Source organism: Pelmatolapia mariae, linkage group LG14, assembly GCF_036321145.2.
Source record: "Pelmatolapia mariae isolate MD_Pm_ZW linkage group LG14, Pm_UMD_F_2, whole genome shotgun sequence".
Classification (NCBI taxonomy): domain Eukaryota; kingdom Metazoa; phylum Chordata; class Actinopteri; order Cichliformes; family Cichlidae; genus Pelmatolapia; species Pelmatolapia mariae.
In genome coordinates, this window is record NC_086239.1 from 2,554,681 (window position 1) to 2,578,872 (window position 24,192).

General features: G+C 41.4%; 1 protein-coding gene across 3 annotated transcripts in view; it reads left to right on the forward strand.

The window, feature by feature from the left end:
* Window positions 1-24,192, forward strand: part of brip1 (BRCA1 interacting helicase 1) — a 150,074-nt gene that overhangs the window by 30,226 nt on the left and 95,656 nt on the right. The window contains exons 17-22 of one of the 3 annotated variants that reach the window (XM_063492924.1): window positions 5,530-5,642; window positions 5,722-5,804; window positions 5,910-6,227; window positions 7,951-8,643; window positions 12,823-12,922; window positions 13,291-13,539. In XM_063492924.1, the coding sequence (XP_063348994.1) occupies window positions 5,530-5,642; window positions 5,722-5,804; window positions 5,910-6,227; window positions 7,951-8,643; window positions 12,823-12,922; window positions 13,291-13,318 (1,335 nt within the window). In that variant the 3' untranslated portion in view covers window positions 13,319-13,539. Of the gene's footprint in view, window positions 1-5,529; window positions 5,643-5,721; window positions 5,805-5,909; window positions 6,228-7,950; window positions 8,644-12,822; window positions 12,923-13,290; window positions 13,540-24,192 lie in introns of those variants that run through there. The other 2 variants (XR_010095492.1, XM_063492925.1) reach the window with 2 other exon arrangements.

Genomic DNA, 24,192 nt, shown 5'->3' on the forward strand with positions numbered 1-24,192 from the left:
AATGGATAACGGGGATTTTAGCAGAATGTTGGCGAGTTCATGGAACTCCTCAAGAATAGGTGCTGATGGATGCTCCAGGCACACTCAAGCCACTGTACATGTGGCTTTGTCATCAGTAGCTGAAGTACTTCTACGTAACACATGATTATCCTTTGTTTAATCCTCGTCCTTCTTTTGTTAGTGCATTCTCGTGATATTATTCAGTAGTGTCTAAAATTAAGTTTATTCTCACAGAGAAACAACACCAACCAACTTTCTGTGTTGTTAAAGCAGCTCTTCAACGTCTAATGCTAGTTAAAAACAAGCAACCATGACCATGTGATCAAATGAGTCTAACCAGGGATTCATTAAAAGCCGTCCTGATGGTGACTATGTAAGCTGATGGTTTTTAACAGTTTTGTTTTTTTCACAAGAGCTATTTAAATATTGGTCCTAAATAATCCACGCAGGTTGAAGATGATATATCATCTGCAAAAGGATGAACCATTTCAGACACGTGTTTCAACATAAACGCTAAAGTTTAAACTTTAAAAGATTTGCATGGTTGCACGTTACAGATGCATGTGTTTAAGGCTGAGACAGCTTAGTATTTTAGCATATTGTTTTTAGCTGAAGGTGTTATCCTAATGTATCAAGTTCCCTTCTGTTACTGTTAACTCTGTTAGCACATATAAAAAGAGCCTGGAAAAGTTAGGAAAAATCCAAGTCCTGGAAGCGCGTCTGAAGTGTGATAGCTGCACCTACGCACAGCTGGTCCAGCTTTGACACACAGTATGCAGTCCTGGGGATGGATAGATAGTCAGCCCCCCTGAAACCTCCAACCCTGCAGCAGCTCGGGGTCTGCTGTCTGCTTTGCATTTTGTTGCAGCTCAGCGAACCCACACCCACCTGTCCGCACCCCACAATCAAATTTAGAATATTCTTCTAAATATATTTTTTAGGGTAATATCACTGAGGGTCATTAGGAGCTGTCTCCAGGTCCAACATACTGTCACTTTCCTTTTTTTTTTTTTTTTTGTCATCTTGATGTCATTAGCTACAGTAGCTCCCTTTCACCCACTTTTTTTACTAAATACATATCCGCACTTCAAAAACATATGTTTCTTCAATTACATTGCAGCTCGCCAATTCCACCCTGTCATTCACATGACTACTACTCCTTGTAGGTGCCTTGCGTGTCCTTTAATCTAAGCAGTTTTGACTTCTGGTAATCAAAGGTGGTAATCGTGGCTAAATCAAGACTGTCTTAAGACAAAGACCAAAATGAAATTTAAAGCGGACTCGAGACTTTTGGTTAATGCCTACACTACAGTCAAGCTGATTTTTTATCAAAAAACGTCAGAAAACTCGTGAAACAAAGACGACTTTGAAGCAGAAGTTCAGGTTCTACAGTTCTTTTTGATGTGGTTTACCATTCATTGCCAACTTGAACTTAAGCATTAGATCAGCAAGCTCCAACCTTACACTCAGTCCCGCAGTCTGACTTTACTAGTATGGGCTCAAACTGTGGTCATAAATATTTTAGTGCTGTCAACGCCTTAGCGCGGTTAACTCGTTCACGCGTTAGCGCCGCCGTCCAGCCCCACGCACGGGGCGATCCACGCTAGCTCGCTAACGGAGATTTGCCTCGTTAATGCGGTTATGGCTTTAATGTCATTTTAACGAGATTAACGCTGACAGCACTAAAGTATTTTGTACTTGTAAATCAAATGCGTAGTTGTGAGTTTGTGAGTAGTTTTGTAACCTTGTAAACCAAAATATCTGAAAATTTTATGTTTTTGCATCTTTAGATGAGAATTTGTTCATTAAAAAGATTTACACAAAATGTTTTTGTTAAGGTCCGCTTACAGATACAAAGCAAAAAACTACGTGTAAAACTCTGCGCTCGCGCACCGTGGCTGTGTGAGTTTCAACTTACGAGTACAAATTTTGACCCAATTTTTCTTCGTTCAGCTGATTGGTCAATGTCATGTCAATCACAAATGTAACAATCCAATCAGAGAACAGATGGGTTTGGCTGTCAGTGATGCTATACTGAGCTTCAGGTCCTGGAAGGGGAAATGCCCTTTCACATGCCAGCAGCAGGGGGGAAGCAGTGTTGTGCAAATGACACACTCTTCACTAGCTGTGATAGTTACAAAGCTTTCTTCGTTATGAATGAGCGATACGTTTTTATTGAACATTTGAAGATAATACAACACAAACTCTTGTAGAGGATATAAAGTCGGAGAGATACATGCTTTGAAATGACAAGGATCAGGTGCATCTAGTACACGTAGAGCTGCCGCACAAAAACGACAGAGCACAGCGGCCAGCGCAACAAGTTTTGGATCCTTAGCTCTTAGTTAGTGGTGAGCGCGTCTGTTGCGAAAGGGCCTTTATGCTGCACAGTGTGACTCACAGCAATGGTCCCAAGTCAGCCCTGACTGTGTGTTTAAGTAATAATGGTATTTCAACTTTATCCTTTCAACAGCTACCGAAGGTTAAGGGACCTAGCTTGTATGACCCCTATGGAATATTGCTATAGAGGTCCTCCAGCTTCAAACTGTATTACCTGGAAGGGTAACACAGTTTGAAGCTGGAGGACCTGAAGCTCAGTAAAGCGCCCCACTGACAGCCAAACCCATCTGTTCTCTGATTGGATTGTTAAATTTGTGATTGACCAATCAGCTGAAGGCAAGAAAAATTCGTACTCGTAAGTTGAAACTCACACAGCATATCTGTATCTGTAAGCAGACCTTAACAAAAACAATTTATAACAAAGTCTCATCTGTGGATGCACAAACAACATTTTCTGATATTTTGGGTTACAAGGTTACAAAATTCAGTTCACAACTACACATTTGATTTACAAGTACAAAATATTTCTGACCACAATTTGAGCCCATATACTAGTCATGGATATTTACTTTGAGAGGAACAATTAAAGAATAAGTAGGTCTGTATGAAGCTCTAGTGTGAGCTGATCCATGAGCAGATTGGAGTGCGATAGCCTGATGTCCTAGTCTGATGTCCTGAGTGTGGGCACACACACACACACGGAGGCTGTCGGAGACGAGCCACTCAGCTGTCAGCTCAGCCACATGTGGCAGATGAGGCGCTCAGCAATCTCAGTGACAGGCACAAGATGTCCCGGACTGCCAGGGGCGTGCACACTGACACTGACGTGCATGCACACGCCCTGCGTAAAATGTAGCTCAAACAGATGCGAATCATGCCTAGTGGTCAAATATATGTTTTTAGGGATGAACAGGTTGCTGTAGAGGACAAGGCGAAAGCAAGCGAGCGATCTCTTGACATTTTAACTAATCCCTTCTAGCTTGTGGTTTCTTGCACATTTGTAAGATTTGCTAGCAGCCAGAATTGGCTTTTTCACATATGCAACCTGTCATGTCAGATTGGACGATGACATGGTACAGACCAGGGATGTGATGGCTGGAACACTGAAACGGACTGTGATTGGATTTAGATGACACCACCGGCTCGAGGCTACCGGCCTTTCTCGGGCTTTAGAAGTAGATTCTTTAACTGCTTTGGTGTCTCACATATTGGCAAACCTCTCACCGTGAACCCGGCAGCGTTTTCAAGACTTCCTGCGATACGGCCACACGGACGTCCCTCCTACTGAAAACCTCTGTTATTGTTTTAAATCTCTTGATAAGCGTCGGCTCGCAGTCTTCAACCTATAAAACTTTTTAAATGGTTTTGGTGTGTTCCAAGGTAGCAGCAGGTGTTGCATGTTTGCATTCTTGTTGGGGGAGGTGTGATTAGTCATAAACCAAGTTTAGGGTGACATTTAGGATTTCCTGTGACTCTGCTTGTTTGTTTACGCACACAAGCCCAGGAAGGCCACAGTGGCATTGCGTGATTGGCGTGAGGGAACAGCCCGTACCTGTCATGGCCCCGTGTTTGGTGGCTCTGGGCAAACACACGGTACCTGTCAAAAGCAGTTAGAGCCCCGTTCAGCAGCCTGCCCTGCATGGCATCCCGTCAGACGCCAGCTGAACTTTTCACTTGTCAATTCTGAAAGGTTAGCGCTAAAATCAGCAGCGACAGATGCAAATGGATGGATGCTTTCCTGGCATTTTTGCGCAGGGATGCTTCGTGTCGCCTCGACCACCTTGTCTGCCCCCTCCTACCTCCGCTCTACTCTGTCATGGCCTCTCTTTAGCCCCTCTGTTACCCTTTCAGAATACATCTGTCTGTGAAGACGGGCAATACCTCACCACTTCAGGCTTCAAGCTTACTCATATTTCGGGGGAAGGTTTACCCAGTTGATGTTCTCCTTCATAGTCTGTTTTAATTCAATTTGTTCTTAATTATTAACTGTGCATGAATCCTTGTTACCAAAGGTGTTGCTATACAGTTATATGGTTTATAGGGTATTATGTTAGCTGGTCTTCTTATAGATGGGCTAAGGCTATAGTCAAATCAGAAACCCTTTCGTGACCAAGCTGTGATTTATAACCCTGTTATTTAGTTAGTTTTGTAAAGAAATGATCATTTCAGACATCCAATAAAAACAAAAATCTAACAAAAATCTTTACAGCTCGTCCACACACATCGTAAACTCCCTGACTTTGTACTCTGGGTCTGAAGAAACCAGCCATTTGTAGCTTGTTGTTTTTATTTGTTACCATTCTTTATATTTGTGGATGTTTTAAAAACTGAATCAGTAAAATGAAAATGGGGCAAAAAAATCAAAACAAAGAGCAACAATAACCAAAATTTCTGAAAGAAACTCATTTTGTTAATCATCGATGCAAATTGCTGCCATCATGGATCATAGACCTCTAACTCTTTGCTGGTTGTATCTCAGTCTTTCTCTGTTGAACGTCCCGGGACACTCAACAGAAACACCTGACACACCACCGGCAACTTTCAACCCATCTGAAAGACGACCCGTCTTCACTCGTTTTCAGTTTAGTTTGAGGAGCCCTTGAGTTATTATGAATACAGTTTATGAAAAGAAAAGAAAAAAGGGAAACACAAAAACTGGTTACATTGAATAGAAAACAGAGCTTCTCATGTTAGAACATAGGTAAAGGAAAAGAAAAAAAAAGAAAACAAACAAACAAAAATTAACAAAAAACCACAACCCACGAGTACTAACACACCCTTTCCTTATAAACCCCACAGAAGTTAGCTGCAACACCACTGAGCTTCACATTCCCATTAACAAGACCTCTATGACCTGTATGGAATGAGTCATTTTGATTCATTAACTTGAGCTGTGCTTTACTGACTTCTTATCCCCGACTCTTACCTCAGTCTGATTTTGGTGAACTCTGCAGTTGAGCCCTGGGCTGGCCGGGAATTGAACCCGACACTCACTGCCTAAAGGCACGTGACTATCGTGTTGCCCTGATGTTTTGCTTTCACTGCTTCTTGTGTTTTTCATTTTAGCCTCGATGAAATGTTTTTGTTTTTTTGTTCATCCGTGTATTTTTTATACCTGTTGTTTGTAAATATTCTCCATTAACACAAGTGACTTACAGACATTTAAAAGTTGTTCCGTTTGTGTTTCAGGTGGAACTGAAGATGAAGTACAATGACCTGCACTCTAAGTCGAGAGGTCTTCTCCCAGGCAGTCGCTGGTATGAGATTCAGGCCTACAGAGCCCTGAACCAGGCCCTGGGGAGGTAAACCTCTGCAGCTGCTTCAGATTTAAAACTGAGCCCTTTGCACTTTTAAATGAAAACTCCAAACTTGATTTTACAGGTGCATTCGCCACAGGAATGACTGGGGAGCTCTAATTCTGGTGGATGATCGGTACAGGAATAATCCTAATAAGTACATCACAGGTACTCTGCACTATTCATCCGCCCAGTTTTACCACTAGATGGCACTGGTTATCCACTGCAAGATGTTTGCTAGCACTTGTCTCTGTTGTGTGTCTGTAATCTCAGGTCTGTCTAAATGGGTCCGCCAGCTTGTCCAGCATCACAGCACCTTCAGCGATGCAATGCAGTCTTTGGTTGCATTCTCTCAGGTGCAGAAGAAGATGGATGGGGCTCCTGCTGACAGGCAGGCTGTCAGCTCTACTGTCTCATCTCCCAGCAGCCACCTAGCAGCCACTGCAGAGGGACATAGTCTGCCTGAGGCTTCAGAACCTCAGATACCTGTCTCATGTGTCAGACTACCTGAACCCCAGCAGGACTCAAGCCTCTCAGCCGACCTCATTTTTTCCCATACACAGTTGAAAGCTGAACAGAAAGAAAAAGCAGGTGAGATTGATGGATCTGTTGAGAGACGAATTTTCACGAAGATCAATATCTCTTTAAAGTCTTATTGAAGGACCTAAAAAATACAGCAGGCATAGATCTCGGTTCATCAAAGCTGGGCTCTGTCCTCTCTGTTAAGGCCTATCCAGTAATGCCTTGAATGGTACCGAGAGGTTTAAATGAGCAGTAACGATGAAGTAATTGAGGGCCAAGTAGCAATGGAGGCACCCATAGTGTTTCCACCCTTTTCTTGTGCATATCATCCTCTTCTTTCTTCTTCTGCACTTGGGAAAATGTTTGATACAGTCCTGATTTTTCTTTATTTGTTCATTTTTGTCTGTGCCCCAGTACTTTGCCACCAGTGAGATGAAGATGTATTCCAGCTCATGACTTATTTTTCATTAAAAATGTCAAAGGCCACAAATTCAACTAACCTTCAAAGAATCACAAAAGTTATTATGTGGATTTTTAAAAGCGATCTGCTAGTTGATGTCAGTGGCAAAGCTTTAAGTTATCAAACCTGACTGTGGTATGCTGCATTGTGTAAAAGCATACTAAATTTGACCAATATGCTGTACAGCAGTAAGAAACACGTGCCGATCAAATTCATGTTGCTTTCATGCATTTCTTTTACCGGCACTTACGACGCCTTTAAAAAGATCAAATGAAATAGCCGTGATGTCCGTGTCCTCCTAAAACACCCCAGACGCCCAAAATTGCTGTTGTCCAGAATCTTTTTTGCATGTCAGTGGACTCCCATGCATATGTAGAAAAAAACACGGAGAAGGGGCTTCGTTACCGTACAGGTAGCAGACACGTACCGTACCGTGGCTATGGAGCTCCACTGAGACAGAGTGGGTTAGTTTCACAGTTTCAGTCTTTCGCGGTCTGTGTCCAACAATCTTGGGTGACCTGGTAGTCAGGTTGTTAGGATGCATATCACACAGACTCCCTGATTTGAATTCCAGTTGGAGAACGTCCTCACTCTCTCTTCTTGTGTTTCAAATGTGTAAATAAAGGTCAGAAAATAGAGACATTTCTACCACTTTCAGACGTCTTTTTCCTCCAAGAGATGTGTTTAAGGAGGTAATATTAGATTTGCACGGTGTGAGGCCAAGTCGAACTTAATTTTTCATGAATCGTGACCTTTTATGCACAGACACTTTTGAAAGACGGGGATCAAAAGGTGCATATCGTTTTTGTCAAGGGTGTGCCGGAGAATGACATCATGCGGAGGAAATACGCCGAGGTGACGTGTTTGCACATCGCCTTGGCGACGCCCATTGTCTTTGGGGTCATGACAAGGTTGAGCTGTTAGTCTGTTTGAGTTCAGTGTGGTGGATAGAGTGGTAGAGGAGCAGTAGCCCCCCCCCACCCGTCATAGTTGGGAGTGGACGTTGGGGGCGGGGGGCCATGGGATCAGTTGAGTGGCTTGCCTCATTACTGTAAGGTCTTTTGCATGCCTGAGTGGCGCTGGAGCGAGCTGATGAGCAGATGTTGGACTGTTGCTTTTAATTAAATCCTCTTAACCTTTGTTCAGGCTCTATTGAGCGTATGCTCACATTTGCTATATCTTTCTTTATAAACTGACCTCATAGCACACACTGCTGACAGTCTCAAAACCTTGTCAGTCTAAACGTGTGTGTTCTGTCAGTTTTGAGTTGCTTTAAGGAGAAAAAGTGTCCTTTTGAATGTTAAAATATGTCATTTTCTTTTCATGATGCAGACCAGTTGAAGAAGCAGCACCGTCCCTCAGAAGAGCCTCTCCCACTTCAAAAAAGAGCAGCACTGCCTCTGTTCTCCATTTTCACCTCCAGCCCCACCAACAACACCTTCAGGAAGCCCATTTTTAAAAGAAGTGCACCAAGTAGTCCTGGCCAGGAAACGTCCAATTGTTCTGACGACAAAGAAAACCAGCAAATCGCCTCTGCATCACTGAAGACTAATGGTTCAGATGAAGCCAGAGGAGACCAAACCAGTCTGGCTCCAGAGCCCGCTCCAGTAACGGCCCCGCCCAGCTGTGAAAACGAACCACCTGCAGCAGGCAGTTCAGACGAAGATGAAAAGGACCAGACTGTGTTTTTTACTCCAGAACTTTTTGAGGGTGAAGGAGATGAAGGCTGTGCACAGGAGGAGACGAAGGCAGAGTCACCTCCAGAGTGGGTCCTAGGAGCAACGAGCACAGCCTCAGTGACCGAAGAGCTTCTCGGCTCTGAGCAGACCCACATGGCAGGGCACGCCTCAGCTCTGGATGGACAGAGTGCTGTTTCAGTCAGCGAGGAGAGCGCAGGACTGTCGCAGGGGAAGGAAGAAGAAGTCAGAGGACAGAAGCAGTATGAGGAGGGAGAGGGTAGACAGAGAGGCAGCAGGCGTCACAGGCTGTCCAGGTCCAGACAGAAAGTTTCCTCCACTCAAACAGGTATCTAAGCTGTGTGGACGAGGCAGAACGTCCTACACTACAATAAACATTAAAAATATGGAAACCAGATTCATGTTAAAATCAGCTGAAGTGCAATAGAAAGCCCTACATTCAGTTCATCATTTAGTCCTGTTTAATGATGTGTTTGTAGATTATGGGTGAGGAAGGGGAATATTTTATATACGTCTGATTAAACCAAAGACAGGCCTTTTTTTCCAGTCTCATTTACAACCATGTAATTATTTGTTTTGCAGTAAGTACAAATATTTGCATAAACTTTGTTAGTTCACAATAAAATTGTTCATCTCTATTCCTGTGGTGATTTTGCGACAATTAATTTCTTTTAGTTTGATGTTTTTGTGTCTCTTATTCTGTCAGGGAAACAAAATCACATGCAGGTGATCATAAATGTACTGTTTCAAACAGATATGACTCTTAAGTCGCGCTCACCGGCAGCAGGTAGGTTATGTGTTTATCGTAGTTGAGTAAAACTGAGTTATTTGAAATAAAAAATAAACAGCTGTCAGTTAGGGAAAAGGTTTGGCACTAATTTAAACTTAAACTAATATTAATGTCAATAGTTGTCCTCTTAAAGATGGCTGAACAGCCATCACTCCAGGCAGACGAGTCAGTCATGTTAGCTCATGAGCTACATAGAAACCAGTTTGATCTCAACTGGTCCAGATCAGCAAAACTAACAGCCACGAGGTTGCACCTTTGCAGTACCATGTTGGACCCCTGCTGGCGTCAGAACTGTTAAGCCTTCATGGCGTGGATCCAGCAAGGCGCTGAAAACTGCTCTCAGAGATTTTACAAATATGCCGACTGCACAGCCTCGGCGTCTCTTGTTCCATGGTTCATTCCTGCAGCGCTGCCATTTGAGTCCAGTGAACTTAATGTCATGTTAAGAAAACAACACTTTAAGATGATTTGAGCTTTGTAACATGGCGCATTATCCTGCTGGACGCAGCCGCAAAAGCTGGTTACACTGTAGTCATAAAAGGATGAATGTGGTCTGCAAAAGCACTCAGATAAGCTGTGGTATTTAAACGATGCTCAATTTGTACTAACGGGCCCAAAGTGTATCCTCTACACCTTAAACCACCACCACAACCAACCTGAACCACTGAACCAAGGCACATTGGCTCCATGCTTGTAAAGTCTGAGCCCACCATCCGAATGATGCAGCAGGGATCAACACTTGTCATTTGTAGCCTCAGACTCCTTTCCTTAGCTGACAGGAGTAACAGCTGCTGTGGTCAGAGATGCTCTTCTGCATATTGTAGTTGGACCAAGTTTTTATGTGAGTTTCTGTTGCCTTCCTGCCAGAACAAAATTCCCGCCGACCGAATATTTTTTCCATCATTGTCTGCAAACTGGAAAATGTGGGAAAAATTGAGTTTCTGCTGAGTTATTAGATATTTGCTCTAATGAGCAGTCGAACTGGTTTTGCTGATGAAGTAATCGGTGGTTGTATTTTGCATGTTCTCCCATGTTTGCGTGGGTCTCTCTGGGTACTCTGTCTTCCTCCCACAGTCTAAAGACATGCAGTTAGTGGGCTTAGGTTAGGTTCTCTATGTGTGGCAGCTTGTCCAGGTTGTACCCCACCTCTCGCCCTGTGATTGCTCAGATAGTCTCCACCCCACATCCTGAAATCAAACAGGATGTTTTAAAAAACTGAAGCACTCCTCAGCCCATAAAACTCTGACAATATTGTTTTTTTTAAATCTTTGTGATTCAAGCAGATTCTCTACATATAGAAATATTTTTTAGACATCTTCACATCTGTGTAGTGCTGGTATCACCACAGTAGTGAGAGAACACAATTTATTGAAAAAATGGAGTAATTAATAACTTCATCTATGGAAAACAATCTACTGGACTGAACTGACAAGTCAGCATGGCCACCAGGCCCAGGGCTGCTCGATGTCCCTGCCAAAGCATTCAAACCGCTCATCCAAATGCGGTTGGCGTTGTCCCACTTTTCCAGTATCACGCACTATTCAACAACAGCAAGTACAGCCACGTTCAGAAGGAAGTTGATAAAGAGTGAATTTGTTGTCCCATCCCTGCTGTGGTACACTAGTTATTGACACGATAATTTCCATATTTGTAGTCCGTAGATTTGATTTCACTTCTGTGTAACTGACTCACAGTTTGATGGTAACTTCTGCCGTCATCCTTGAGTTGTAGAGGAACAATTCCTATTTGTGACTCGTGCGTGTGCATAGCAGACTGTGTGTAATCAGTGTAAAGGTCAGATTTGAGTGTTTGTGTCAAAAGAGGGCATGTCGTTTAATCAAACCAACGCTAAATACAGAATCATCAAACGGGCCGAGTTGAAAGGAGACAGAACGATGACATTAAACATGATTACGCTGATGTGATTTGTCTCATTACGGGATGAGCTTCACCAATGTGTGATTTGCACAGACGAGCAGAGTCGACAAGTGTTCCATTAAAGCCTTTCTTTGCTCGTCAGCTGCCTACCCAAGACCCTTGTACATGTAATCGTGCATGACCACTCGTTAACATAATCAAAACTCAGAGCGTGGAGAGGCCGGCGAATGTGTGTTAAAAGCACTTAATAGGGAACCCGCATTACTGGAAGACCCAGTAATGGCTGTGGATGACTGTGTTCTTTGCCATTAACCTAATTCAGCCTTTTCCCTAACCAAGTCATTAAAGTTACACTATAAAACATTTTTATTTAAGAGACATACACTGGAGCCAAAGTCACAAATTGGAAGTGCAACAGAAAAAACAGTAATTTTACAGATTTTTGCTGCTTGCTCAAATTCAATTTTGGTGCTGGAAATGGTCCGCGCCAGTCAGAGGTTTTCAATAACGTGCATGCTCTTTCTGCTCGTTCCACGCTTTTTTAGACAGACTGAAGTCATTAATTATTGTGATGGTGAAACAAACTGCAAACAGTCATTACCCCCAGTTTGGATTTGGGAGACAGTCTCTGCTTTTAAATGAAGCATAAAACTTTTTGATGAAGCTCAGCGCAGCGCTGGGTAAGGTCACCTGCTGAGGGTCTTCACAGGATGCTCTGAGCGCTTCTTCACTCGCCCTCCCTGAGCTCTTTTCCTCTTTAAAGGAAGATTTTCTGTCCCATTGTCATCAGGTGCTTGTTTGTATGGAATCGTGTGATTGTCGAGCTTTCTTTTTAATACTGCAGCAACGTGCTTTAGAATTTAAAGCGCCTTGTTGTGACTGCTGCCAGCAAAGGGTGGGCTGTCAGGAGTCATGTAGAACATTAATGTCCTCAGAGAAGTGATGCATGTAAGCTTTAGCTAACTAATTTGCATCTGCACTGCCTGGATAGGTGAAGGAACCAATGAAAAAGCATAAAATCCCATTATTAAGAACAAATGTGATCTAATAACCCAGATACCAAATCCCATACATCAAATACGTCTGAAAAGTTATTTATTAAGAAATACATCTAAAAGAACAATTATAACCTGTTAGATGGTCAATGCTGATCTAATTTTTTGGTCATCTGGTTTCACACCAAGTGAGAGAAAGTGGAACTAAATGCTTGTTTTCAAATGCTCAGGGACTTGATGCCATTCCCTAAAAGCTTTAAAGCAAAAGGGCGACTGACAGAAAGCAGAGCTCCTTGCGTTCCCTTGTGGAGCCACTGATCTCAAAGCTCTGCATGTGTGTTCAGAGTAAAGCTTGGGTGAAGTCAAATCACTTTATTTAGATAGCATGTAGTTCTTTCTTCCATAAGGTGTAAATAGAGCATAAAATATCTTAATATCAAAACCATAGAAACTGAAAAACACAAAGTAAAGGCACAGAACTCTAAGCAGACGCTGCCTGTTTGTGCTTTTTATTTCGCCTCACTCGCGCGCCTGTGAAAAAGACGAGCGCTCAGACTCAGTAAAGCCAACAATGCCAACAGTCTCATTTGTAAAACTGAAAAACTTCATGGTCAAAATTTTTATAGTGCAGTTCCATGTTGTTGTTTTTTCCTTGAATTTAGCAACAGAGCCCCTTCATCTATCAACACGCTGTAGAGTGCTTGGCTCTCCAGCATGTCACATTTTGTCTGCAGTTTGTAGGATTCAGAATGGTTTTTGTCAAAGTGTTTGCCCTGCTGAAGACAACTGTGGGTATTTAATGTGGGCTGTATTCATTTTTGCATCATATGACTGGACCGGGCAGCACTGTCGCCTCACAGCAAGAAGGTCCTGAGTTTGATTCCACCACCTGGCCACGGCCTTTCTGTGCATGTTCTCCCCCAGTCTGTGCGGGTTCTCTCCAGGTACTCCGGCTTCCTCCCACAGTCTAAAGACATGCAGTTAGTGGTAGTTTGGAATTGGTCGTTCTAAATTTCCCTTAGGTGTGAATCTGAGTGCGAATGGTTGTCCGTCTGTCTCTGTGTGTTAGCCCTGTGACAGACTGAAGACCCGTCCCAGCCGTACCCTGCCTCTCGCCCTGTGGTAGCATTCGGCCCTTCTGTGTGCACCACTGTGCTTAAACCATACAGATGTTTTAGTCTTACTGAATAAATAAGGAAAAAAGGAAATGATCAGAAAACATTTGTGTTGTGTCGCCTCTGTTAAGTTTTTTATTCAGATTTCTTACAAAAAACAAGCAGACCGTTTGTCTTGTTCACTTTGTTTTTCACAGTATAGAGAGCATGCCGGAGCAGGCTTGATGTCGTCAACAGGAAGGCAAGTCAGAGTGAAAGCACACTCCTGCTGAGCTGTCTCTGTCTCGTCCTCCAAACGTAACGCATCGATATCTTTGACTCGTACGTAAGTGTCGAATCACAGTGAGACATTTTTCTGCTCAGTTTTGGATTTTGTTTCTACTGTAAAGAGATTAAAACATGGTGCAGGGAGCTTAACTCAACCCAGGGCAGAAATAAGGATGTTCATTCAGCTTTTTTTACTTTGTGCCTAATAAACAAACCACAGAGACACGAAACCTTTTGTTTGTTTTCCATTTTCAAAGCGTATTGCTTTGAGTTTTCTGTCCTATTGCTCTGATACTTGCGTGCATGTTTTCCTTTTATGACCTTCTCATATTGTTTGCACTTACTCCAGTTACAGCTGTCGGGGAACAGCCAACATCCTTTGCTGTGCTGTGTGTTGGATCTCCTTCTTGGAGGTGTTGTGTAATCCTCCCCACTGTTTCATCTAACACCTGTATAGCTGCAATGCTTCCTGTCAGTCAGGCAGGTGCAACAGCTTGTTAAGGTCTGCAAACACTCTCTTGTAACGGCAGACTATTTTACATATTTGGATGTGTGCAGGTGCCCCCCCTCCAAAATGAAAATGACACGGTGATTCTGTCTTTTTATCCTCTCCTTGATCTACAAAAAATATACAGTTAATAGAAACAACTTAATTCAGCACTTTTGCCTCACAGCAAGAAGGTCCTGAGTCTGACTCCACCTCCTGGCCGGGGTCTTTCTGTGGGGTCTCTCCAGGTACTCCAGCTTCCTCCCACAGACCAAAGACATGCAGTTAGTGGAGATAGGTTAAATGTCCAGGGTGTACCCCACCTCTCGCCCTATGGTGGATGGGAAATTGTCATATCTGAGATTTTTTTTATTTGTTACAAAAAGGATAAATGAAAAGCTTTTAAATGTGGTGATTCCATCACTTCTGTCAGGGGTTGCAACAAATGTATAGTTAGCAGTGGTAAGTTTTAGCTGCATTCAGCAGAGATGAGCTTGTTGTTTGTGCACTGTGCTTGCCTTGATTTGGTACAGATTTCTGTGAACTACGGCATAAATAGTCGTTTTTGCCGTTATGTTGCATTTAAACTCTGATGTCAGACCAGTCAAACCACTGGCAGATGTCTTGCTGTGCAAGCTTTTGCTGAGATTCCACTAACTCCATAACCAGAAACATAAAGCATTGCAGTAAGTTTGCAATCAAATGGGAGGCAGTGTTTGAGCCATGTGAGTGTGGCGTCCACCTACAGTAAAAGTTGTTGTGATTTCTTCATGGGCCTTAAAAGTCAACACCTGTGCTGTTTTTGTATTCAGTCAGATTTTATGTTTCACACAAGCACAGAGAAAGGACGGTTTCTCACCGGTGAGTCATATCAGCACATTTCACATCCTGTGTGAGATTCAGTCTAACAGAAAATGCTTTGTGCTGTTATCATAACCAGAACTAATAAACTGCACGGCCAGATTAGATATTTGTAGCCTTATTCCCTAAAAGCTGGAATGGTGAAAAGCTCCTCACATCCTTCATGTTTTGAAACAATTTAAATTTGATAACTAGCTAAATCCTGGCAGAAGTGTCCTCGCAGGCATGTCTAAAGCTGTGGATGCATGACAAAGCTTCGGATTAATAGTCAGAACTTTAAAACAACAATGAAGTTTTCTACTCACATCAGACAAAAATCTGAGCTTCTTAGGACTCGAGTATTCAATGTGTGAAAAGGAGCTACTTCCTGTGGCTCGTGGTGGTTTCTGAGAAATTCCTCTTTAGTTTCAGTTTGTTCACCGCAGATGCAGAATATGAGTCGAGCCCTTTGTTTCATTATTTTGGTCTTAATTTAGGAGCAGTACAGCATGCTTTGTATATCAGGGCATCTATGGTTTCACAGAAGGTGGATACATCCTGCTGCACTGACGTCTGTGTGCAGCACAACTTTGACTTTCAGCTGTCTGAAACTGCAAACTACAGACTTGCAGTTTAAATCGTTCAGCGGTGAATGCCCTGCAGACTGCTCTGCAGGCCTACACAGCAGTAGTTTAACTGGTGAGTTGAAAGTAAACGCACGTCTTTAGAAGTCCCCTCTGATTTAGTTCAGATTTCCTGTGAACATGTCAACACTCTGTTTTCTCCCCTCTAAAGTCAGCACGGTTACATGATTTGCCCATTCTCATTCATACACCATAATGCTGTCCCCGAGGACCACTCTGTCACCAGGTTTCTGGAGTGCAAAAGCTACTTCTCTTTAAGTTTCATAGCTCTAGAGATGCACCACCACAGGGATGTGGTTCGAGATCAGGCACATCTTCCAGTTCTTAACACACATTATTTCAACATTTACAGGATGATGCTAGATCTGTTTGTTTATGTGTTCTAATGAAACAGGTAGGTGGACTGACCATGTGACTGAATTATGACTGTTAAAAGCAGAGTATGAAAGAAAATGATTATTTATGTTTATTAGTGAAACATGATATCTAAGTACACACTTACTCTGGATGGGACGGCCTCCACTAACACTGTGAGAAATCCTGGAGTTATTTTAGACTAGGATATGTCCTTCAGCGTGCACATTACACAGATACATTTGTTTGACTTGATTCAGTTCCACAATATCGCTAAAATTAGAAACAGCCTACTTCAGAGTCATGCTGTAAAGCTGGTTCTTGGCTGGACAATTGTTCTTTTTACTATCAGGTCACTCTAAAAGCTTGTGAAACATGGAAAACATCAGCCAAAATCTCCAAAAGACTCAATGTGGCCCAACATCAATGGCCAAGACTATCCTGCAGGTCTCTTACCGGGACCAGGCCACCAATGAAGAAGTCCACCGCTGGACTGCCACACATCCCCTTGTAACAAGGCGGCCATGTCGTCCTCCTTACACCCCTCCATGACTGAGAGTGACTGAGCGGCATATGTGCTCTGGAAGTCACATTCTACGCCAACAAACGCACCAACTGCCCAAGATCACCATCACGTGGACGACGCAAACCAGGCTGCTCCCGCACGACAAGGTGGAGGACTTTCAGCTGATCAAATGCGCTGACAGAGATCTGCCACCCAATGCGCCGAACGGTGCAGGAGAACCTAAGTTTAAGTCTAAAAGCTCCCTGAAAACCCTAAAGATGACCCAGAACACTACAGTCAGAGTATTGACTGGGACTACAAAGAGAGACTGTTTTTCTCTCATATTAGTTTATTTTTCTATTTCTTGCCTATTAAATGAATAATTTAATTTAAAATTCTTCTCAATCTTGAATAATCAGGACCTGCTATATCTGAAAAACCTCATAAACCTTATTAATACTAACACAGCTCTTTGCTCTCAGACTTCACCCGTGGTTCCTTTTCTAAAGTAGAACTGGAGGCAGATACTTGAGCTACTTCTCTACTTTAAAGACTAGAGTTAAACCCTCTGCCCGTCGTAGGGACTTACTATGCCAATATGTTTATATTAGCAGAACAGCAGCTGTGTAGCGAGTCATACCCCTCACCCCTATCCACACAGACACACAAAAATCATTTTATTGGACAGTTTGAGGTTTTTTTTTTTAAGACATTCTGTCTCCTGAAAGGAAAACAATGCAGTGAGAGATCCTTATTTAAATGTGCTGCAAATTCAGTATTATGGTGACATCCTGAGTTCTGTCTGCACAGCGCTGTTATTTAATAAGAAAATAATCTGGGTAGTGACAGCATTGTTGTTTGACTTGTACCACCAAGTGAACACTGCTGTTGCAGGAGCTCAGTTTTAATCAATAAGCACGCCCACTCTCTGTAATCTGACTGCAGCAGCAGAGTAACAGCTCACAGGATGTCTTGGTTTTATGTCCTGACTATATTAGACATTTTTTTTATTAGACTTTTTTAATTTATTTACTGGTAGACTGTGCCACTGTATTTTTTTGTATTTTTGTGGCCAAATTTTAGAATCTTATACAAAGTTTCATATGTACAGCAGTAACAAGTTTATTAGACCACAGTAAATGTAGAGTTAATGCCACAGCTACCCTAAATATTAACATTATTGCTACAAAGATCAAGTTTTTCTTCTATGTGCAAGCTCTTTCATCAAAATATGTTAATGCTCAAATATAATCATTCTTGTTATCCATACATTTTCAGATGATGCTACATTACAGGTATTTACTTGCATCCTTGAACAGAGAAAAGTGTCTCGGTACCTTAAAGTTATGCTTGATTCATTTCTGACGTTTCAAAGAACACTGTGATCAAATTTGGGTATAAAAATGTGATTTCAGTTTATTTGCTTAATAACAATAAAAGTTTTAGTTTTAAATAAGTTTATACTTTTGATGTTTTCTTCTTTTTATAAACTGTTTTTGAATAAATGTGACAGCTTCTGTATGTGCAGTTTTTTGGTAACACTTTTATAACCATACAGAATTACACATTAAATATTAGTTAGTATTTAACTCATCATTTATTTAAAGCATTGCTCCTTCCTTGTATGTCATTTATAAAAAACAATATAAATGTTCAGTCCTGTGTAATAGGCTCATATATAACATGTAGTAATACAAGTTATGTAGGCGATGTTAAGGGTTCATGGCATCATTTAGGAAGTCTAAGTATTTATACATATACAGATGATGAAAAAAGCTTGTTGTTTGTGAATGTGTTAATAAAAGTTTTAGACGGACTCGTTTCATACTTAATGGTTAACTCAGGCAGTTGTTTTTTGTGACCTGAGGCTCATTTAATACACAAAACATTTATAAATGTAACTGAACGGTCAGCAGGACTTAAAGTCTGAACTGTCTTCACAGCAGAAAAAGGAAACAGATAAAGTCCGTATCGCCGTGTGCTACGTTATGTGCCACATTAATACAGATATTAACCATAAGACACGTGGATTTTTATTTTTTGCTGCATTGTAAAAAACAAAAATAAAAAACAAAAAAAAAAGAATGTTTCTTAAAATGATCACTACATGCTGTGAGTCAATAGTTAACAGTTAGAGTTAAGCGTGATTCATTTTTATGTCTGATAACTGTTACCACTTTGTCTCATTGAAAACCATGCGATCCAAAAATGTGACATGTCTGTTTAGTCCTTTTGTTTCAGCAGATCTTATAATGTGAACGCTGCTCAGATTAACTCTTTGACCTGTGAGAATATAAAGATTAACCCCAGCTCACCAGAAAATTCAGGTTTTTGGTACTTTCAAATCTTTGGGTTTATACTCATCTTGCGCCAGTCTTTTCCCCACGATTCAATCTGTATATGATAGAACACGAAAAAAAATTCTAATAAAAAATATAATATATAATAAATAATGTCATTTATAGTGTTAATGCGTTCAACTTTAGTCATTAAATAGCAAACAGGTTTGTACAAACAGAATGAAATGGTAAATAATTTAACATGCGCGCAGCTCCTCCAGCAGGTGTTGTGTGTGTGGGCGTGTCCTGTTGTCCTTCCCCCTGACAGCTGCCACCCATTTCCTCTGATGAGCCAGTAAATACACGTTTTTAAAACTGCACTTTAATCACAAACATCTTGATTTTAAATCAATTCTGTGCCTCTTTCCAACTATTAAATGAAAGAACCTCACAGCCCATTCTTCATTCATTGTGCAAATGTCCTGTTTATAAGGTTGGAAACCTGCAGTCAGCTGAGACTGAAGAAGTCACCTGGATGAGTGACGAAACGTGTCCCCCACTGAAAACGTCCAGACGAACAGAATCAACCTTTGGGGATTTGCTTACCTGGGTGATTGAGCGTGCATCGAGCATGTTGTTGGGTGTTCAGTCAGCACTGAATTAAAAACAAACAGGACATGGTTATGATTATGCATAGAAATGATTGTGTGCTCAGGAACACCATAGTCAGTGAAGACAGTTCATTTTAAGTTAAATCCTCACAAAAAGAAAAATATGCTTAGACACGATCCAGAAAAACTGTTGGCTTCCTTAAGCTTGTTAAGGTGGACTGGAAACCTGTGCTGTGGTCTGACCAATCAGAACTTGGAATTGTTGAAATTCTCTGGTCTAAAGAGGAGAAGGAACAGGTTACCTTGGCCCAACTTAAAAATGTGCTGGCATTCAAATCAATGTATACTTAAAAAATGCATGTTTCACTTTGAACATTTGATATATATCATGCCATCATTGCACTGTGATTCATTTTGAAAACAAGGTTGCGTTAAATCTGGGCTGTGCACGACTAATTTGTGTGTACATATCTATTCAAAGTTTAAAATATTGGTGTTTTTTGTAAAAGAGCTTGAGCGGTGGCCATCTGGATCTCAGTGTGAATCTCACTAAGCCCATCTGCCAAACGCCCCCTCTACAACCAGGGGGTTTAGGGCACACTTTGCTCCGGCCTTCACTGCTTTTTGAACACTTGCACGAGACATTTCATGTTCAAACTGACAGACACCATATTGCACGTAAAGCTTTGGAGCCTGTCTGGGTGCAATGGCCAGACACCCAGACTCCAGTTAGCCTGCAGCCAAGTTAACTGACCCAACACTCTTGGCGTGGGGCGAGACACACTCTCCGCAACTTTATTACCATCACTGGCTATTGTCATTTTGATTTGTTAATCTCAATCTGCCATTGTTGTGACAGGACGCCCCTCCCCTTCTCATCATTTATCACTTTGTCGTGTGGGTTACACATCCCTGCTAAATCTGTTTCTCTATATAGTTGATTTCATATACATACAGTATATATGTGACTGCATGCATCACAGTAGTTTTTTTTAATGTTCCTTACTGTAGGACAGAAATACATGGAGGCTCCCAAGCATATGACCTTTAATAAAAGCCAATCTTCACGGCCCAGTGGGTGATAAAGGTGATTAGTTTCATGTGAGGGATTTTTTTATTGTACAAAATGAATTCTGTTCAGTATTTCCCTTTGAACATAAAATCACTGAAGTTTCTAGTTTCATAAATGACATATTTAACTTTATATCCAATTACCTGTTACTTGTTTAAAATGTAACCATCTAAGACACATGGCCACACAACCAACGTTACCCTTGACTGTCTTTTTAAAGAAGCTACTTTGAAGTTTTTACCACAACTGTTTGTCTGAAAATCTGTAAAATGCGTAAAATGAGTTCTTTTAAAGTACCTACATGCACATTAATTCTAACAGAATTATAATAAAAGTTATTATATTTTAAGTCTGTACCTTTCATCTGTCGCTTCAGTTTTTTCTTAGAATGTAAAAAGGTATATTAAATATAACATTTTATATTTTTGGTGTCAATCCTTTTACTAACTACACAGTAATATTTAAACTAGAAGTCTAAAATATAAAAACATGCAAGTGTAGAATGTGTAGGAATCTGAATAGAAAGATTTATGTGACTTTTTTGTGTTTTTAGTCGAATTATACTCACTGACACATCCTTTTAAATAAAGGGAATCAGTCAGTGTGTTGCGTAGAGCGAAAAGCTAATGAAATTGATTTCTTTAAGCACGTACAGCCTGATGAGGATTGCTTGACCGGATCATCTGTTTGTGGAGGCTCTTTAGCGGTCTGTCTACTGCAGCAGCTGTTAGAACTTGGCTTCGGTCAGAGGTTTGGAGCTCCTCGGAAAAAAAATCCAGATTTATTTCAGAGGGTCAGTGGAATTAGACACCTAATCTGCCTATGTGGTTTAATAAGTTGACTAATCTTGATATAGACATCCTTTGTTAGGGCTCATCTTAGTGCGCTTACACCATAAGCCAGTTAATGCTATAAGTGTGATTGTGGCAACCATTTGTCAACTGAAATCCTGATGCCTTTTTAGTTGTGCACATTGTAAAGGGGTCTCAGCAGGAGACCATTAAGTACTGGCAATTAGCCATTTATGCAACCTTACCCCATTTATGGTAGATCACTGACAGAGATAAGAAACTCTGATCCATTAAACGTCTTAACGTCTTTGTGCAGTATCACGTTGAAGTGTTTTTGTAGTTGTTGTCTAGTTGCACATAACTTCATACTCTCCAGTCTAACCATGTTGACAAAACCCCCTGAAAACTCTGTACTGTAAGTAGCTAAGTAGCTAAAATGGGTAGATGATTACACGGATAATTAATGGATAGATCACCGGGTTTATTTTCAATGCATGATTACAAGCTGCTGGTTGTGTTTTCACCCTGTGAGTGTATGTATGTCATGGCAACATCTACAATCATCTAGCTCCATTTTCTTCATCCCATATTGATTTTGGAGTAGCATTGTTCTCATCCTTTCTCCTCTCCAATCAATACAGTTGAACTTCTTCATTTAGAGGTGTAATAAGAGGTTTCACTCTGCCACATAAACCTATTGATAGCATTGATTGATCTGCTGTGAACAGAGAGTAAGAATTTGATGGGCCTAAGAGCTTTAATCTACCCCAAATTCAGGTTTTTTTTAACCATCATAGTCTCTCAGTCTCTTTGTCAGTCCATCTCTCAGGTCCAGATATCTCCAGTTTTAATTGGATTGTCAGGAATTTCTTTCACAACAATTGATATTTAGACAAAGATCCCAATTTTATAATTCTGGCAGCATCCCCTCTTCTTTTAACAACAGTCCTAAAATGCCCGGGAACTGAGGAGACCAGTTGGACTGTTGGGAGAGGAATATTGTACCGTTCTTGTCTGCTACAGGATTATATGAGTTTAACAGTCCCGAGTCTTCTTTGTTACAGTTTGTTTTTTTGTTCGGTGATGTGGCAGAGGTTTGGGTTAGTCTACGACTAAGCCATGTTGTGAAACTACGGTATGGAGTTTATCTGTGTTTTACTGAAATTTGAGAGGCCTTCCCTTATAGAGACATCATCTATTTGGGAGCACATGTTTTGTGTAAACCATCTCCACACTGGTGGTGTGTCTGTTCCACAGGCATGAATAAACTCCAACATCATAAGACTTGCAAACTTTTGAAATGAGCCCTGATAAGGAGCCAGACGGTCCCTCTGTAGCATTGTTTATGTTTTCCAAAGAGATTTCAAATTTGTAAGTTTTACACTACACATTTCACAAGAGCTTTGGACAACAGACGATGGCAACGTTTCTGGGTAATGCTCACATAAGGCTTCTTTGACAAAGCTTTAACCTGCATTGGTAAACTGCACACAGGCAGTGATTTCTGAAAGTGTTTTTGAGCCTGTGCAGTGATTTCCGTGACAGACTCTTGCCTGTTTTAGTGCAGCCTGAGGGTCCCAAGTTCAGCCTCTTCCCTTGCACACATTTTTCCAGATTTCATCTGATGATATTGACGAGGAGATATTTAAGTCTTTGCATTATTCTGACATTGTTCCACAATTTGTAGGTGCAGGTTTTTGCCCATCTTTACTTCTGAGAATCTCTGCTTCATCTGGTTTTTTAATGCCCTGTCATTTAACTAACCTGTTGCTAATTAACCAAATTAACAGCAAAATCTTCTGTTTCCTTTTAGTACCTCTTACTTTTGGAGCTGAATAAATGGAAGTGGATGCAGGGAATCTTTTTGGCATTTTCTTAAACACTAGTCACAGTACAGTGAAAGTAGATCTGCATGTACCGTATACTTTTCAGACTTGCCTGTGATGCAGACTGACTCAGAAGGTAGAGCCGGTCATCTGGGAAGCTGCTGAACCCCAAAATTGCCTAATGCATTCAACATCGTGTGTCTGTAAATGAGCATGTGCAAATGCAGCAGTAAACAAGCAAAATTCTATTTCCACACAGTATATTCACTCATGTGTAGGTGTTAAAGATTTCCTGTGATTACACGTTGTATTTTGTGTGTCAGCAGGACGGTGATGTTTTCTACCGTCACCTCTAAAACCTAAATTAAACACTATCTAAAAGAGCACGAGCACGCCACGGTAAATTCTACCATCATGGGCAGCTTTTCTCCGTGACAGCTTGATTAGTGGGTTGTTGCATCAACCCTATTTTCACCGCCGTCCTACTTTTAGTCGGCATATGTTTTACTGAGCTGCATAGTTTGCATTACATTAAGTGATAGTATCTCATAAATCTGTCCAGAAAAAACATTTGCTTCTTATTTGGGAGCAGGACTCAGGTTCAAGTTGAGGTTTTGGTCAGGGCGGATGACCTGTCGAGTTTTTAACAGCGCTCCATTATCCTGGCATGCTTCACAAAGGAAAGTGATCCGTCTTGCTCTATGATGCACTGAATTATTAGCACAAAGGCTTTGTGAATACTTAGTCACAGACCTGCTTTATACTGGAGAAACAGAAGTTGGATGTTATTTAACAGTGATCTTCCATTTGCCATTAGATGGTAAATTACCCAGCAGTCCTCACAGTTACAATGGAGACTCAAGCTCTGAACATAGGGGAGACTTTGGAGGGATTCTAACAAAAACAGAGCTGGACTAAATCACTGCAGGTAGCCATGTTGGGAGGCTGTATTGTTTTAAGGCGCTGGCGAGAAGTCCTGCTGAAAACACCTTAATGGATGTAGTTACTGGCTTCTAAAGGGCTCAAACAGATGATCTGAATTTTCCATTCTGGTGAAAGAAATTAAAGCTCCCCAGTTCATTTAAACATGAACTAATAATTTTTAATGGAACCAAAGTAAACATGACTCCTGTGCTCGTTTTATGACGCCATGATAAACCATGTGAATGCTGCAAGACTGACAAGACAATGATCTAAAGCATGACTCCATATGATGATGAAGTAGGAAGCATGGGGGGGTTAACATGTATTACACACATATACAAGCATACAAAGCCTCCTCATGCTTAATGTGTTGACTGTGTGTGGTGTGCTGGGGGAGCAGCACAGCAAAGAAGGACTCATCCAGGCTGGAAAAACTAATCAGGAGGGCTGGCTCTGTGGTCAGCATGAAGCTGGACACTGGTGACAGTGGCAGAGAAAA